Here is a 14,636-nt window from a genome sequence, read left to right as displayed (position 1 = left end):
TTTAAAAACCTAAAATTTTATAAAAAATAAAAATTAAATAATATTTAAAATTTTGTAAAATTCTAAAAATTCAAAATAATAAAATTAAATATTTTGTTTAAATAAAAATATTAAATTTTGAAAAATACAAAAATTTTCAAAAAATTAAATTAAAATATTAAAAAATAAAATGTACTGTTTTAAAAAAATCTAAAAAATTTATAAAAATTTGATATATTGAATTTTTATACTAGAATGATTAAATTTTAAAATTTATATAAATATAAAGATTAATTTTCAAATTTTATATAAATATATGGATTATTTGTACAATTTAATATCCGTTTTTATTCATTTAAATTATCACGTCAATAAATAAATGCCATATTGACAACAAGTCAAAGTATATTTCATCAAATTAATAGTCATGTTAGTATTTTTAATGATAAAAAATTAACGAAATTAATAATTAAACTAAAATTATCATATCTAAGTAATATAAATACTAAAATTATATGAATTACAGTATAAAGTTTGAATTTCAAAATTTCACAAATTATAAAATCCTTTGATATAATTTAACATTTTTAAAATAATAAATCATATAAATTACATATGATAATAAATAATTATGTATCTTTAAAAAACATAATTATTTACTAAAAAATTATGTTTTATAAAAAATGTTGTCTATACAAATAAACATACAAATATATCTATGTAAAAAAAATCTATTTTATTATAGATAAAACTCTATAGGTTTTTGAAAGATACATAAAAACAACTTACGTTAAAAGAAAGTGAACAAAACTAAAAAAAAAGGCCCACAAATTTTTCGTAATCAAATCAAATAGTTTTTATGTTGATGAATTAATTTCATCAATGTAAAGTATAATCCGAATTCCATTGTATCTTTAAGATACACATATATATATATATATATATATATCAACAATTTTTTGTATATTAATTAATCAGGTAGTGAAAATAAATAGCAAGTATTTGGTGATGGCTCAATAGTTTTCACTTGTGACTTGGTGGTTTCAGATTCCTTCATTTGCCAGTGTTGTGCCAGCCCTTCACCCTATCAACACATCACCTATCATCTCTAGTCGTCAAACCCAATCAAGTGGTTGTTATTCCTGTCATTTTCAAGAAAAAGGAAAACAAATAATTCATTTAGATGGCTTCTGACTCAGTTCTGAATTACTGTGTAGGACAAATACTTTGAGGTTGCTGGCCTTTTCATTAATGAAAGAGTTTATACTTGCCTGCCCGCCATTGTTTGTTTTCATGGCAGGAGATGCGGCTGCCCCTGTCATTGTTCACGTGCTAATGTATTAGCATTAATACAAGTCTCCATCCCATCACATTTCCAAGGGAGAAACGTGAAAGTGATCTTCATGGAAGCATGTAAAATGGCTTTCTTTTGTATTGTATAATCTATTGTTTATGTGAGAATTATTAAATTAGAAAAAAAAAAAAAAACCTTTTAAAATCTTGAGCTCTTTCATGCTTCTGAATTGAGAATCACAATTAATTTTAAATAAATTTGGGTTTTAAATGAATTGTTACCCACCCTTTATACGAAACATTCACATTTGGCTTTATATTATATATGTTCTACCATATTCCATTTCTAGGTGTTGAAATGAAAGGTGATCATGGTCGTTGACGTTGGATTGCGTTCACCATTTTGTTTTTGTTGCATAACACAGTTAAAATTCATCATCCAAAAAGAATCGAGGATTGGAATGTAAGTTAGCAGGCTTCTCAAACTCTGCTACTAAAAATGCTGAAACTGCAATTCAATCTGATTCCAAACAATTCAGTAATCAAGTGTTTTAAAGTCCTTTAATGATGAGTTAATTTTTCAGGTTTAGGGTAGTTAATAACTTGAGAGGGGGATTATTATTCCTTTCTTACCGTTTACTCAACTGTTAAAAAAAAATGAATCTGACAATTTGATGGCTCTGGGGTCATCAGAAAGATAGACCATCCTAGTAATTCCAAGCGAAGGCGAGGCACATATATAAATCATAAATTGGCTATTCCACCGCTTTTTAGTACTCTCAAGTCTCAAACTATAAGAGGTGAAGTCCCAGAGTTCCCTATAGTCCAGCAAACATCACAGAAACCAAGAATGATGGAACAGAGAGGGAGAGGGTACAGTACTTCAGTTCTGCAATTCTTCACCATTTCTTGTCTACTGCTTCTCTCCTTTTCAGGATCTGTTAAAGCTTACAAGAACTACACAGTTGGGGACTCCCTTGGCTGGTATGACACCCTTGAAAAGCCTAATGTAAACTACCAGAAATGGGCAGATACCAAAAACTTCAGCTTGGGAGATTTCCTCAGTAAGAAGTCTTTGTATCCTTTACTGCTCTCTTTTTCTTTTTTGTTACTCTTTCGGTTTGTCATTTGTGAATTGTGAGCAGTATCTTCTAATCATGACAAAAATCTGTGGATTTTTAGTAAATTTCCATTAACGGAAGAAAAAATTTCAACCCATGAAAGGAAATGTTTCAAAAAGCTAAGTTGGAGACTCAGTTACCTGGTCTATTGTGCAGCATTCTAGCAATATGAACTCCCAAGAAAATCTTTTTTTTTTTTTTGTTTGTTTTAGCTGCAACTTCTGAATTCCTTTTGTAAAAACTGTAACAGGGGAAAAGACGAAACAAGCCAAACATTGATGATCCCTTTTTGCCTTCTTGAATTCTACCCTTAACTTCTGTTAAATTTGCTCCACTCATACCTTATCTCACTTATAGAATTTCCTTTCTTTTCTTTCTTTCTTCTGATGTTTTTACCCTCTTTTATTAGTTAAAATAAAAATGGAAAAGTACTCCATGTTGCTTTCCCACTTAAGCATAGAAGTGAGTGAAAGAGCTTTATTCCAAAAGTAGAAGAATTAAGAAGCAGGTTGGTACTAATTTGCTGACTGACATACATAAAGTTAAGGGCATATGAACACTCTTTTTTCAAGCTAGCAGAAGATGATTGTTTTGTCGGTGAACAAGGAATAATAAAAAGTACATATAAAATAAGGTTATGCTTTGAAGAATATTCTGACAATTCTCTGTTGTGTTACAGAACGTTTTAGCCAAATTGAACCTGTTTTTACGTTAGATGTCAAAGCCTATTAGCCTATAGTTTGGAACTCTAATATTCATAATTTGAATTACTTTGTTCACAAGAATTTATAGGTTTATTTACTATTTTCCTTTTTTTTTTTTATTATTATCTTAAATATTAATTTTTTATAATTTTATATTCAAATCATTGATATTTGTCTTATATTTTATATACGTTTATCATCGATAATTACGTCTATATATTATATGATATATAAAAGTGATATTAATCATTAAATATTAGGTTTTTTATCATTATATATTCAAATTGTGATAATAATTTTAAGGTGAATAATTAACATGCAAAATCTAGGATCTAATGACTTTGTGTTTATTTCGTTAACGCAGTTTTTAATACGGATAATAACCATTCAATAGTGCAAACATACAATTTCACCACGTACAAGCTTTGCGATGATGGTGATGCTCTGCAAAATGATACCATAGAATGGTCGGCAGCCGATCCGTCGGCCACGGCGCCCCATCCGGTCTCAGTAGCAATCCCACTAGTGAAGGAAGGGATGAACTATTTCTTCTCCAACGATTATGATGGTGAGCAATGCAAAAATGGTCAGCATTTCAAAGTAAATGTGACTCATGGCCAAGCGTTGCCCAAGAGCTTGGAAGAGCCATCGGATGATGCCCCAGCTCCCAATAGTCCTGATTTTGGGAGTGATGATTCTGCCCCGGATACCATTGTGCCTTCAAACTTCAATCATCCCATTGAAGAGGAAAAGTGATAAGAATGAGGATTCTGGAACGCTTTCTTTACTTTTCGAAATTGAATGGGCTTTTAATATTTTTAGGAATTGTTTGCATATTTTGAAATTTTGATGATTTTTTTTTAATTCTTTTTCTCCTTTGTAAAATAAAATCAATCTCCTTATGATTTATTTTACTAGTGACTCGGTGTAGTGAGTACATTCGGTAGGTTTTTTTTTTTGGCCATAATACATTTGGTAATTGATATTGTATAATAATAATAATAGAACACAATAATATTAAGAGTTCGTGTTTGATATATTTATATTATAATTTTATATTTTTATAAGTGAAATTAAAAGATTTTTATATGGTCTATTTTTTAAGTAATTTTTATTATACTATTTAAAAATCTATTATCAATAATGTGATTATTTTTTATTTTAAATCATGATTATTTATTAAGAAGTTTTAGTCTTTTTTTTTTTTTGGGCCAAAAGTTGTAGTTAGACGTTTGAAATGTTTTTCATTTATTTATTTATGTCGTATATTAGCCTTTAGTGTACCAAATTTGTTAGCAAATTAGATGTAAACATTTTGGGAAATAATTAAATTTTACCATAAGATGTATAAATTGTTGCTATTGAATGAAAATTTGAAAAAGTAAGATTTTCTTCCAATGGAATTTCAATTTACAATTTTTAATTTTTTTCTAACTTATTTTTAGGCACACTAAAAAGTTTGCATTCGGCATTTCAAAATCCCTATAGTTCTTACAATTTTATTAATCCTAAGAAAACATGTAAAAGTAGTGAAGATAATATAATTCGAATTCAATTAATTTCGATTTGATTTGATTTTTTATCATCAATTTTTTTTTAATTAGGTATCAAGTCGACTTGGATAGAGTAATATAAGAAAAAAATTTGGTGTTGGATTTTAGGCACACCTAACTTTATTAGACCCAATATATATATATAAATTATTTTTTAATTATTTATTTGATTATATATACTTTTATATATTTAATTTATATTAAAAAATAATATTTTATATTTTAAAAAATATTTTATTAATTTAAGGTCAGATCGAGTTTGATACGATTTTATATAATGTCGAATCAAATTTAATTTGAATATAAAAATAAAAAATCATCGAATCAGATCAGATTCAAATTTTTATATAAAATTAGATTAAATTCAAAATAAATAAAAACTCGTCCCGACTCGATCTATTGCTATTACTATAAAAGAGCATTTTGTATCATTAAAAATTCTTAAAATTATAAGATTTTATTGAAAGGTATATAATTTTTTAATCCTGAAAAAGCATGATTCATAAATCAGCTAGCATTTTTATATAGATTTTTGGTTTATGAGATAAAGTGATTCCTAAATTTATCCAAGTTCTTTTGTTTTTTTACATGTTTTTATTCGATGCGATGGCAGTAATAAAGAAAAATATTGCTAATTATTAAGAAAATATTTTTATGTAAAGAACTTTTATTAAGAGAAAAAAAAGTTATTTGTTTTAGTGATTCAATTTTGAAAAATAATCAATGTCATAGAAGTGGTATATTCTTAATTATAGGTAGAATCTAAATTATTATAAAAAATTTTACTTTTAAGAGAAATAAATTTTGAGTTTTTCAAATTTAAAATTTAATTTAATTAATTATACAATCATTTTAAAAATAATTAATAAAATTTAAATTTAAATTTAAATTCTAACATTTATAATTTCTTTCTTATTTATAAATGTCTCTCTTTAACATTGATTTTTTTATTTACTTTGCACCAAAAACAAATGTGTAAAATCCAAGATCCTAAAAAAATCAAACCCCTCGTTCTTTTTTTTTTTAATTTTCTTTTTTATGTAACCGAAGAAAAAACAAGGGGAAAAAAGCACACTTGATTTCGCAAACACAGCAGCCGGCTTGTTAAACGTTTGACTCAGCTCTTTGAACAGGTGGCAACATGTTATTTGGCGGAATCTTATGAAAAGGCTGTGTGGAAAAGTATCTACCTAACTTCTAGACAAACTCTGTACTTCACTTTATAATTACCAGTGCTCGCTATCTGTTTGATTACTCTTTCATCCCAATTCGTTGATTGAATCGAGGTTGCAGGCAGCCATTACCATGAGTCGCCATGTCTCTAGTGTTACCCACTGCCGGATGCCCTTCCACTTCCGAAACTTCAATTTCTTCTGGGTATCTCTTCTTCTTTACTTTTTTTCAGAGAGTTTTTTTTTTTTTTGGGTAAGAAAAGTACGTATCTTTTTGCATCAGTAATGGGCGATTCTTTTCTTTTTTTTTTTTTATTTGGGAATTATGGTAAAAGAAAAAAAAACCCAAATTACTATATCTATTTGATTTGACAAATGCATAATCTGTTGTAATTATTATTAATCTGGGATTTTGATGAGATGTAATTTAAGACTGCTTTCATGGGAACAGTCCCATACTGTCAAGCAGGTGGATAAGACGTATGGAACTCTTTGTGCTAACGCTGCAGCAGAGGATCCGATAAAAGACAAAGACAAAGACAACGACAAAGGCAGTGCAGTTTCTGATATGTTGGTTGATGGGTTTGGAAGGATGCACAATTACTTGAGAATCTCGTTGACAGAACGATGCAACCTACGATGTCACTACTGCATGCCGGCGGAGGGAGTGGAGCTTACTCCTTCTCCTCAATTACTCACTCACCATGAGATTTTTCGTTTGGCTAATCTCTTTGTTACTTCTGGAGTCGATAAGATTCGTCTAACTGGGGGTGAGCCTACCCTTAGAAAAGATATTCTTGACATTTGCTTGAACTTGTCCAGCTTGAAAGGACTTAAGACTTTGGCAATCACTACCAATGGAATTACTCTTGCCTCAAAACTTCCAATGCTTAAACAATGTGGGATTACTTCTCTCAATATCAGCTTGGACACGCTTGTCCCTGCCAAATTTGAGTTTATCACTAGGCGTAAAGGCCATCACAGGGTTATTGACTCCATTAATGCTGCCATTGACCTTGGCTACAATCCTGTAAAAGTATGTAATTACTGATCATGCCCCTCTCTCCTTTTTTTTTATAATTTTTTAAGTTTTTACTAAATTAGTATTCTTGACTGGGTCCGGGTCTGCTTTTGCTTGCTTTTAGGTCAATTGTGTCGTTATGCGTGGATTTAATGATGATGAGACGTGTGATTTTGTGAACCTCACACGAGATAAACCGATTAACATTCGCTTCATTGAGTTCATGCCTTTCGATGGAAATGTTTGGAATGTCAAGAAACTTGTGCCGTACTCGGAGATGTTGGATACAGTGGTAAGGTACAACTCTTATGGCTGATCTTGCTTTCATATTTCTTTATTCTTTCTTGCTTCTAAACTTCACAACTAATTCTCTTCTTGTTCTCTGTTACTTAATAGGCAAAACAGTTTCCAGGCCTAAAGAGGTTGCATGATCATCCGACAGAGACAGCGAAGAATTTCCAGATTGATGGCCACACTGGAACTGTTTCTTTCATTACATCGATGACTGAGCATTTCTGTGCTGGTTGTAATAGATTGAGACTTTTAGCTGATGGCAACTTAAAAGTATGTCTCTTTGGTCCTTCGGAGGTGAGCCTGTTTACTTCTGTTTTTGATCATCTTATAGCCCGGATCTCACACAATCTGCTGTGAATCTTGGTTGTTATTTGTTTGCAATTTTTACCTGTATATTCATGTTGTTTTTTTTTTTTTTTAATTTAAGTGCATTTAAACGTGTTTAAGTCTGCAAAACTTTGTTATTGAATAAAGTAGGCCTAGACATTGACATTGAATTCAGATGTGTTTGTAAGTTTCTATGTTCTAGCCCCTAGTTAAATGTTGATATGTTCTTCATTGCTCTAGCATAGCGACTGCACTTTTGATATTGCTCTCAATTTCTTCCTTACTAGCATTGATTCTTCTCAGGTTAGCTTAAGAGATCCTCTTCGTTGTGGTGTTGGTGATGAGGAACTTAGAGAAATAATTGGAGCAGCGGTATGCTTTCTACTTAATAATGCGTTGTTTTTCCTAACCTGTTACTTAGTGACACTGTGTTTTTCAAAAATTGTTACCATGTAATGCAAAATATAGACAAGTGTGCATTACATAATGACTATGCTTTTTTTTTTCTTGTGTCTGTTCTGCCTGGGCTTTTGAATCAAGGGCATATTAATTTGATTTCCATGCTCTCTCTCTCTCTCTCTCTCTCTCTCTGGGAGAGGGGTTTAAGGAGAGGGGGCATTGGTGGAGTTTTATAGCTTTTTCAATGTAAATGAGTGATATGGCTAGTTGATAGATCATGGTAGCATTGATTCGTGCTTAAAGTTAAGGGAAAATTGGTCTATTTTATTTTTGGCCAATATGCGAAATTTGTACTAAGTCTTCCTTCCTTCGCTTAACTTTTACCATATACATGTACATTTTTTTCTTCTTTCGTTCAGGTTAAAAGGAAGAAAGCTTCACATGCTGGGATGTTTGACATTGCAAAGACAGCAAATAGACCAATGATACACATCGGTGGCTAAGGTACTTAGAATCCGTGTAATGGTTTCTGGCAGCTGGATTTCTTGTTTGTCGGTCTCATTTTCAGCTCTTGCCCTTCAATGTTGAACACTTATACTACCCTGTTTGAGTAAGATAACAAGTTTTTTGTACACTGCTTCGTGTGTACAGCTCAGACTAACATAGGTGGACCATTGCCTGTTAGAATATGGAATAATTGTTTAGGTCAACTAATGTTTATGCTTGTCTTTGATTGGTAGAAGATTGCAAATTCCATTATTGTTATCTTCCTAACCAATAAATTGTTTATGATTTTATTATCTCCTCATTTGGTTCATGTTGAACATTACGTTTTTTGGAGATTCAACATAAAGTGCACAGTTCAGTTGGTTTAAGGTAATTTTGCTGTTTTGGAGCTGCACCATAACAGCAATGTACCTATCCAAATTCAATTGCTGTGAGAGATAAAATATAAAAATGTATGGTTCTTGCTTTAGCTTCCGACTGAATGCATGATTGACTCTGACAGTAATTAGGAGGAGTGAAGGGCAAATTGCCACCATCATTATTGATGGTTATTAAAATTTAAAAAAATATGGTTGCTACCTAAGGAATCAGCTTCTGCATTGAACTGATAAAAAGGAAGCAGCTTCTTCAAAGGCTGGAGCTTAGTATGTAAGGACTATTCTATGTCCTTTCTGTTGAATGGCAAATTTGATATCAAGGATAGTGGTTCACTAAAAATCACTTTTAGGGGTTGTTGAAGGGCACATTCTCGTCTATCTTGGTTTACCACCTATTGAACAATGTTGGTGAATTTAAAATGCTGCAAAGGTGGTGTTGCTTTTCATGGTATAGGAGAAAATGCAAAATTGAATAAAATATATTGAAATCAATGCAATAATTCAGTAGTTTTGATGTTTCTATTTGATGCTTGAGAGGGGTATTGGAGCGATTGGGAAGAGAATACAACTGAATGGAGAACAATGAAGCAGAGAGCTTTATATTTTTGTTCATGAAATAACTGTACAGAACTTACTAACTTTTAAATTTTTTGCAACTGATAATAAAGAGAGATGTTACTGAAAGTTTTCTGCTTATCCTTGGATATATTTTTTGATTTTTTTTTTTTATCTTAAACACGTTGTGTAAGAATAGGGAAGGCAAAAAAATCTGAACCCGTCGGATTTTGACCCGACCCGACCCCTTAGGGTCGGTTTTTTTTTTTTTTTTTTTGAAAATCGGGTATCGGGTCGGGTATGGTAAAAAATTTTCTGGCTCAGGTCGGGGTCGGGTTTTAGGCAAACCAGACCCTACCCGACCTGATATATATAAAAAAATTTATTTTTTTAATTATTTTTAAAATTTTATATTTAATTATATATATATTTATATATATATATTTAATTTTATATTTATATTTAAAATAATATTTTATTAATTTCGGGTCGGATCGGATTTAATTTTATATACTGTCTGGTCGGGTCGAGTTCGGGTATTAAAAATAAAAAAAAAAATTTGGGTCAGGTACGGGTTCGGGGAGAGCAAAAACCCGCCCCGCCCCGACCCGTTGCCATCACTATGCAAGAACTTTGAAAGTTATGTGAAATCTATTTTATAACATTTAGACACTCAAGCTGTTGAAAATTGGAAGCTGATGCTGAATATTATTATTTGGTGTTTCATTTTAGATATGAGTCTAACTTCATAAAAGAGCAGAAAGCAGAGAAGAAGCTGGTAATTGATTTTCACATTCTGTTGGTCTGACACTATAAATGTAGGAAACATGTGTAGTTAATTGTTATCTCCACATATATCTGTAACCACTTGCATAGTACCTTGCCTTAGAAAAAGTCTGCAACATCAGAATCCAACAGTCTCTGCAAGAATACTTGTATTTTTGTATCCAAGCTGGGGATGAATAGAATTGTTTTTGGTGATAAAGAAGATACAATGGCAAGACCTGAGTAGTTGCATTTCCCATGAAAATTGTTGTATGTATGTTCTTTTGTCTGATTTTAATAATCCTGGTTTTACAGCAAAAGCTGTATGTTCATTGATGATTTTAATTAATATACTACATTTTCAGCAAGATGGGTGTGTTTTCTTTTTATTTTTTCTTTTGATTTTTTTCTTTCTTTTCTTTTTTTTTTTTTTTGCTGAAATTGGACTTTGGCCATTTCTAATGCTCACTCTCTCCAAATCAGCCTAGTTAGTTCAGTTGGCCCTGCCAAGAGATTTGAGGGATAGGTACATATTAGTTTAAATTTACCACTTATCTTTCAATTAATATAATTTTAGAACAATTAGAGAACATTAAACACAATTTAAAAACTAATTTTTATAATTTTTAAAATGACATGGCAAAAAAATTGTCAAGCTAAAATTTGAATTTTTATTATATTTTTTCTTTTTTCGTCATTATACTTTTTAGTAAAATATAATGTCTCATAGTCAAATTTTGTTTTTTAATTTCTTGTTGGATCATGGCAATTTTTACTAGTCAAATGCCACAACATGGTTTTCCAGTTGGTTTAGATCTTTTGTTCTTGTCATGTTGTTTTCAATATTTTTTGAATTATAAAATAGCTTTCAACAAATATTTTATGATGTATTTTTTAGCAGTATGATTCAATGATGGTAACTTTGCTTCAAAATTAAAAAATATATATAATGATTCAATTAAAAGATTGGTGCTAAATTTAGATAAATCTATGCATCATATTAAAACAATCCCTCGATAAGTTACTGTAGCTTAGGGAGATTGTCAACTGGACATGTTACAATTGTTTTTTTAACTTTGAATGTTAGATTTTTTAGCAATTGAGTGCAACTTAAATAAATGTTAAATATAAAAAATGATTTATGTATTATATTTTTTTGTTAATTTGGTACGTAAGAACAAAAAAATTACTTTGATACTTAAATTTTCATTTTGTCAATAATTTTAATACTCAAGATTAACATTATTAGTTAAATTATTTACGTGACATTAATATTTAATAAAATCATAATATGTGACATAAATGTTCAATTATTATCGGATCATATATTTTTTATATCAATTTTTTTTAATTTTTAAAGGTTAAATGTTATTTTTTAATTTTTATTCATATAAATAGAATGGTAATTTTGTATCTTTTCTCTAAAATTTTATTTTCCCTTACTTGTCCCTAAATTTTAAATCAATTTTCAATTTAATTCATAATATGTGTCTCAAATATGTTATTATTATTATTATTATACATTCTATTTGGTTTGAATATAAATTTTATTATTCAATTGGATTTATAAATAAAAAAATTGAATTATTTAAATTGAATCAAGTTAAAAATCTAATAAGTTCCATTATTTTTAATTTTCATAAATAAAAAATTAAACATTTTTATTTCAAAATTTAAGCAAATAAATGAAAACTTAAAAAACATATTTTTTGGCTAACAAAAACTTAAAATTCTTTGAATTTTAAAAAATCAATAAAATTAAATTGATCCAAATAGTTGAAATTTGATTTAGATAAGATTTGATTAATTAGAAAAGTGATTTAATTTTTGACAAATAAAAAAATCGCACATGAATCATAGTTTTTTAAAAATTGAGTTAAATTGTTAAGCACGAACCAAGATCAGTGCAAATATTTTTACCAATAATTTTAGTTATTTTATACAAAATTTCAAATATAATTTATTTATTTATTTAAATTATTATGTTATGAGAATATAAATTATGTAAATTGTGTGCTTAAACTGTTGATTGCATTATATTAATGGTCAATAGACCATATAAAATTGCCAACACTTGCATTTTTTTGGATGCATATGTGACAGTGTGAAGCATATAAAATTTTTTTTAAAAATCTAAAAATTACTAAAAATTAAAAAAATCAGAAATATTGTAAAAAATTATAAAATAATTTTGAAAAATAAAAATACAAAACTTAAAATTTTAAAAAAATAAAAAAAATCAAAAGAATCTAAAAAATTCGTAAAAATATATAAAAAAATAAAATTATAACATTCAAAAAAAGAAAAATTTTCATAATTTTAAATAATTTTTAGATTTTTTCAAAAAAAATTTATTTTCAAATTTCGAGTTATTTTAAAAAATGGTAAGAATAAAAGAATAAATAAATAAAATAAATTGAATAAATTGAATATTACTTTTATATATTTACAAAATAAATATTTTTAAATAATAATGTTGATTTATTATTATTATTACTATTTTTAATAAATATTATTATTTGTAATAATATTCAATTTTAAAATTTTTTATAAATAAGTTTTTAAAAAACACCCAACGCCTAGCAGGGCATTAATCTAGTACTATTAAAAAGAAAGGAAAAAAAATTATAAAAACCAAAGGCAAAGGCAGTCGCATTTCTCGGTTTCTCCCCTTTAAGTCCTTTTGTTAGTGTCTTGTTGTGAAAGAAAAAAAAAATGGCGGAATCATCATCAGCGGCAGCGACGGCGGCAGCACCAAAATCGGATGCGGAGACTGAAGAATTGCTGGATCGAATGTTGACTAGGCTAGCTCTTTGCGACGACTCCAAACTCCAAGCCTTGCTCTCCAAGCTCCTCCCTCTCACCATTTCCTCTCTTTCCTCTTCCTCTCAACCCGTCCGCAACAAGGTCCGACTATGTTCCCTCTTTCTTTTAATCTTTTTGTTTCTTAGCTTTGAATTGTCCTTTTTTTTTCTTCTTTTGCTTTCGGTGTGTCATTTTAAGTTTTTTTTTTAATCATTTGGGACTTGGAATTATATGAAAATAATAACTATGCGATTCTTTTTTTTTTTTTTTAAATTAAGTTATATATTGTTGTGAAATTTATTAACATCAAGTATGGGATAGTAATAAATTTTGGGGGCGACCCCAACCGATACATAGATGGACATCTGTGCTGGATAAATGTTTTTCTTTTTTAATAATTTTTTAGCGATTCAATGCAGGGATAATGTTGCTTAAGATGTTTGTTTAACTGCGATGCGTGTGAGTAGATATTTCTATCTGAATCCAGTTTAGTACTATAAGTCTTTGAATTTCTGGTTTTACATAAGTTTATTTGTAAGGTACAGTGGAAAGTGATTGCTTGACTGATTAATGTTTCTGTTAGTATACTCGCTTGGCTTTGTCTCTGCCCATAAAAAAGAGGTTTTGAGAAGTTTATTATGTAGTTTATTTGCCTAAAATATGTGATTACTGCTCGTTATTTTGTAAGTCAATATGGCTATAAAATGACTAACCTGCCAAATATCTTGGTTGACACATTGCCCAAGGCTTCTTCATGGCTTGTGGAATCAAAGTAGATCATGGTCTAGGGGACTGCCAAATTTTGGGGATTTAGGATTCAAAGGGCTAGGAATAACCTGTTAAGATTATATGGTTTAGATAGTCTCGGAATTGAATTATGTATTCCTTCTTTTTTTTCCTGAAAAAACATTACAATTTTGAAATCCCTTGATTTCATAAAATTTGCTAACAATTCGTGCAGATATGTTGGAAAGGCTTGCTTTTTTTTTTTTTTTTGGGTACATGTGATGTTGGGCTATACCTCCCCCATCCTGTAAATCCCACCCCACCCATCCTATTATTCAAACTGGAGACCTCCAAAATGGAATCTTAAGATCTAATCACTGGTGTGTCCCTTTGGAGACTGAAAGTCTCGCTGTGCAAATTTTAGACTTATTGTTTCTCTATTTGCTTCTAGAGGACAGACTCATTGTCTATATTTATCTCCTGTGCTTTCTATTGGTACTTTCTCTCACTAGAGTAGAACATGTTAATTCTTCTATATGATTCTCTATTGTCATTGGGTACTCTATCCAATTTTAATCACATTACAGTTATGTACTTACAAGAAGAAACATAAATTTATGACCATACCTTGATTCTTAACTCAAGAAACAAAAAATCAAATAATAACCTAAGGTTTTAACCTCAAAGAAACATAGAGTTAAGACTTAAAGCAACTAATAAAGCCTATTCATATTCCCAACTAAGCGTTTTATCAATGAACATGTGCCACATTAAGGCTTGGGTAATAGAACCAACGTTAGCATGCCTTCTAAACACCTTTGGAGGTTGCTGCCCTCTGCTTCTTCAAGCATTATGATCTTTCCCTTCCTTTTTCTGGTTTATTATCAATTTATCATACAGATTTCACTGGAGAGACTTTATATGCATTCATCATTCACATGCCATCAACTGTTTGATATACATACTTTGTTAACGTCTGCTTTATGCTACTTGAACCTGCCTTTGCCTAATATTTTCAAGTTTCATGTTTTCCCTCCT

General features: G+C 29.6%; 2 protein-coding genes and 1 pseudogene across 6 annotated transcripts in view; all 3 read left to right on the top strand.

Annotated features, from left to right (window-relative positions):
- Window positions 1–2,006: 2,006 nt before the first annotated feature.
- Window positions 2,007–4,068, top strand: LOC111286471 (early nodulin-like protein 18; annotated as a pseudogene). Its single transcript, XR_016343318.1, has 2 exons — window positions 2,007–2,336; window positions 3,462–4,068. The product of XR_016343318.1 is annotated as an early nodulin-like protein 18 (transcript).
- Window positions 4,069–5,876: 1,808 nt separating this feature from the next.
- Window positions 5,877–10,435, top strand: CNX2 (cofactor of nitrate reductase and xanthine dehydrogenase 2). Of its 2 annotated transcripts, XM_022876510.2 has the most exons (7): window positions 5,878–6,027; window positions 6,274–6,858; window positions 6,968–7,135; window positions 7,240–7,431; window positions 7,768–7,836; window positions 8,283–8,367; window positions 10,035–10,435. In XM_022876510.2, exons 1-6 carry the CDS (start codon window positions 5,956–5,958, stop codon window positions 8,364–8,366), a joined length of 1,170 nt encoding a protein of 389 aa, XP_022732245.2. In that variant the 5' UTR covers window positions 5,878–5,955; the 3' UTR covers window position 8,367; window positions 10,035–10,435. The 2 variants fall into 2 exon arrangements, with proteins under 2 accessions (XP_089618151.1, XP_022732245.2); XM_089762025.1 differs by lacking the exon at window positions 10,035–10,435 and having other exon boundaries at window positions 5,877–6,027; window positions 7,240–7,407; window positions 8,283–8,839.
- A 2,293-nt stretch (window positions 10,436–12,728) lies between these two features.
- The window catches only part of LOC111284853 (ARM repeat superfamily protein), a 31,189-nt gene continuing 29,281 nt past the window's right edge, over window positions 12,729–14,636 (top strand). For all 3 annotated transcript variants that reach the window (XR_016342774.1, XM_089762024.1, XM_022873898.2), the window contains exon 1: window positions 12,729–12,974. Coding sequence is in view for 1 of the 3 variants with exons in the window: in XM_022873898.2 (XP_022729633.2) it covers window positions 12,783–12,974 (192 nt within the window). In the remaining 2 variants the exon portion in view is untranslated. The remainder of the gene's footprint in view (window positions 12,975–14,636) is intronic.

The sequence above is a fragment of the Durio zibethinus genome, chromosome 6, assembly GCF_047325235.1.
Source record: "Durio zibethinus cultivar Kanyao isolate XHJ-2024 chromosome 6, ASM4732523v1, whole genome shotgun sequence".
Taxonomy (NCBI): domain Eukaryota; kingdom Viridiplantae; phylum Streptophyta; class Magnoliopsida; order Malvales; family Malvaceae; genus Durio; species Durio zibethinus.
Note: the sequence above shows the minus strand (reverse complement) of the source record. Positions and strands in the feature narration are given on the sequence as shown.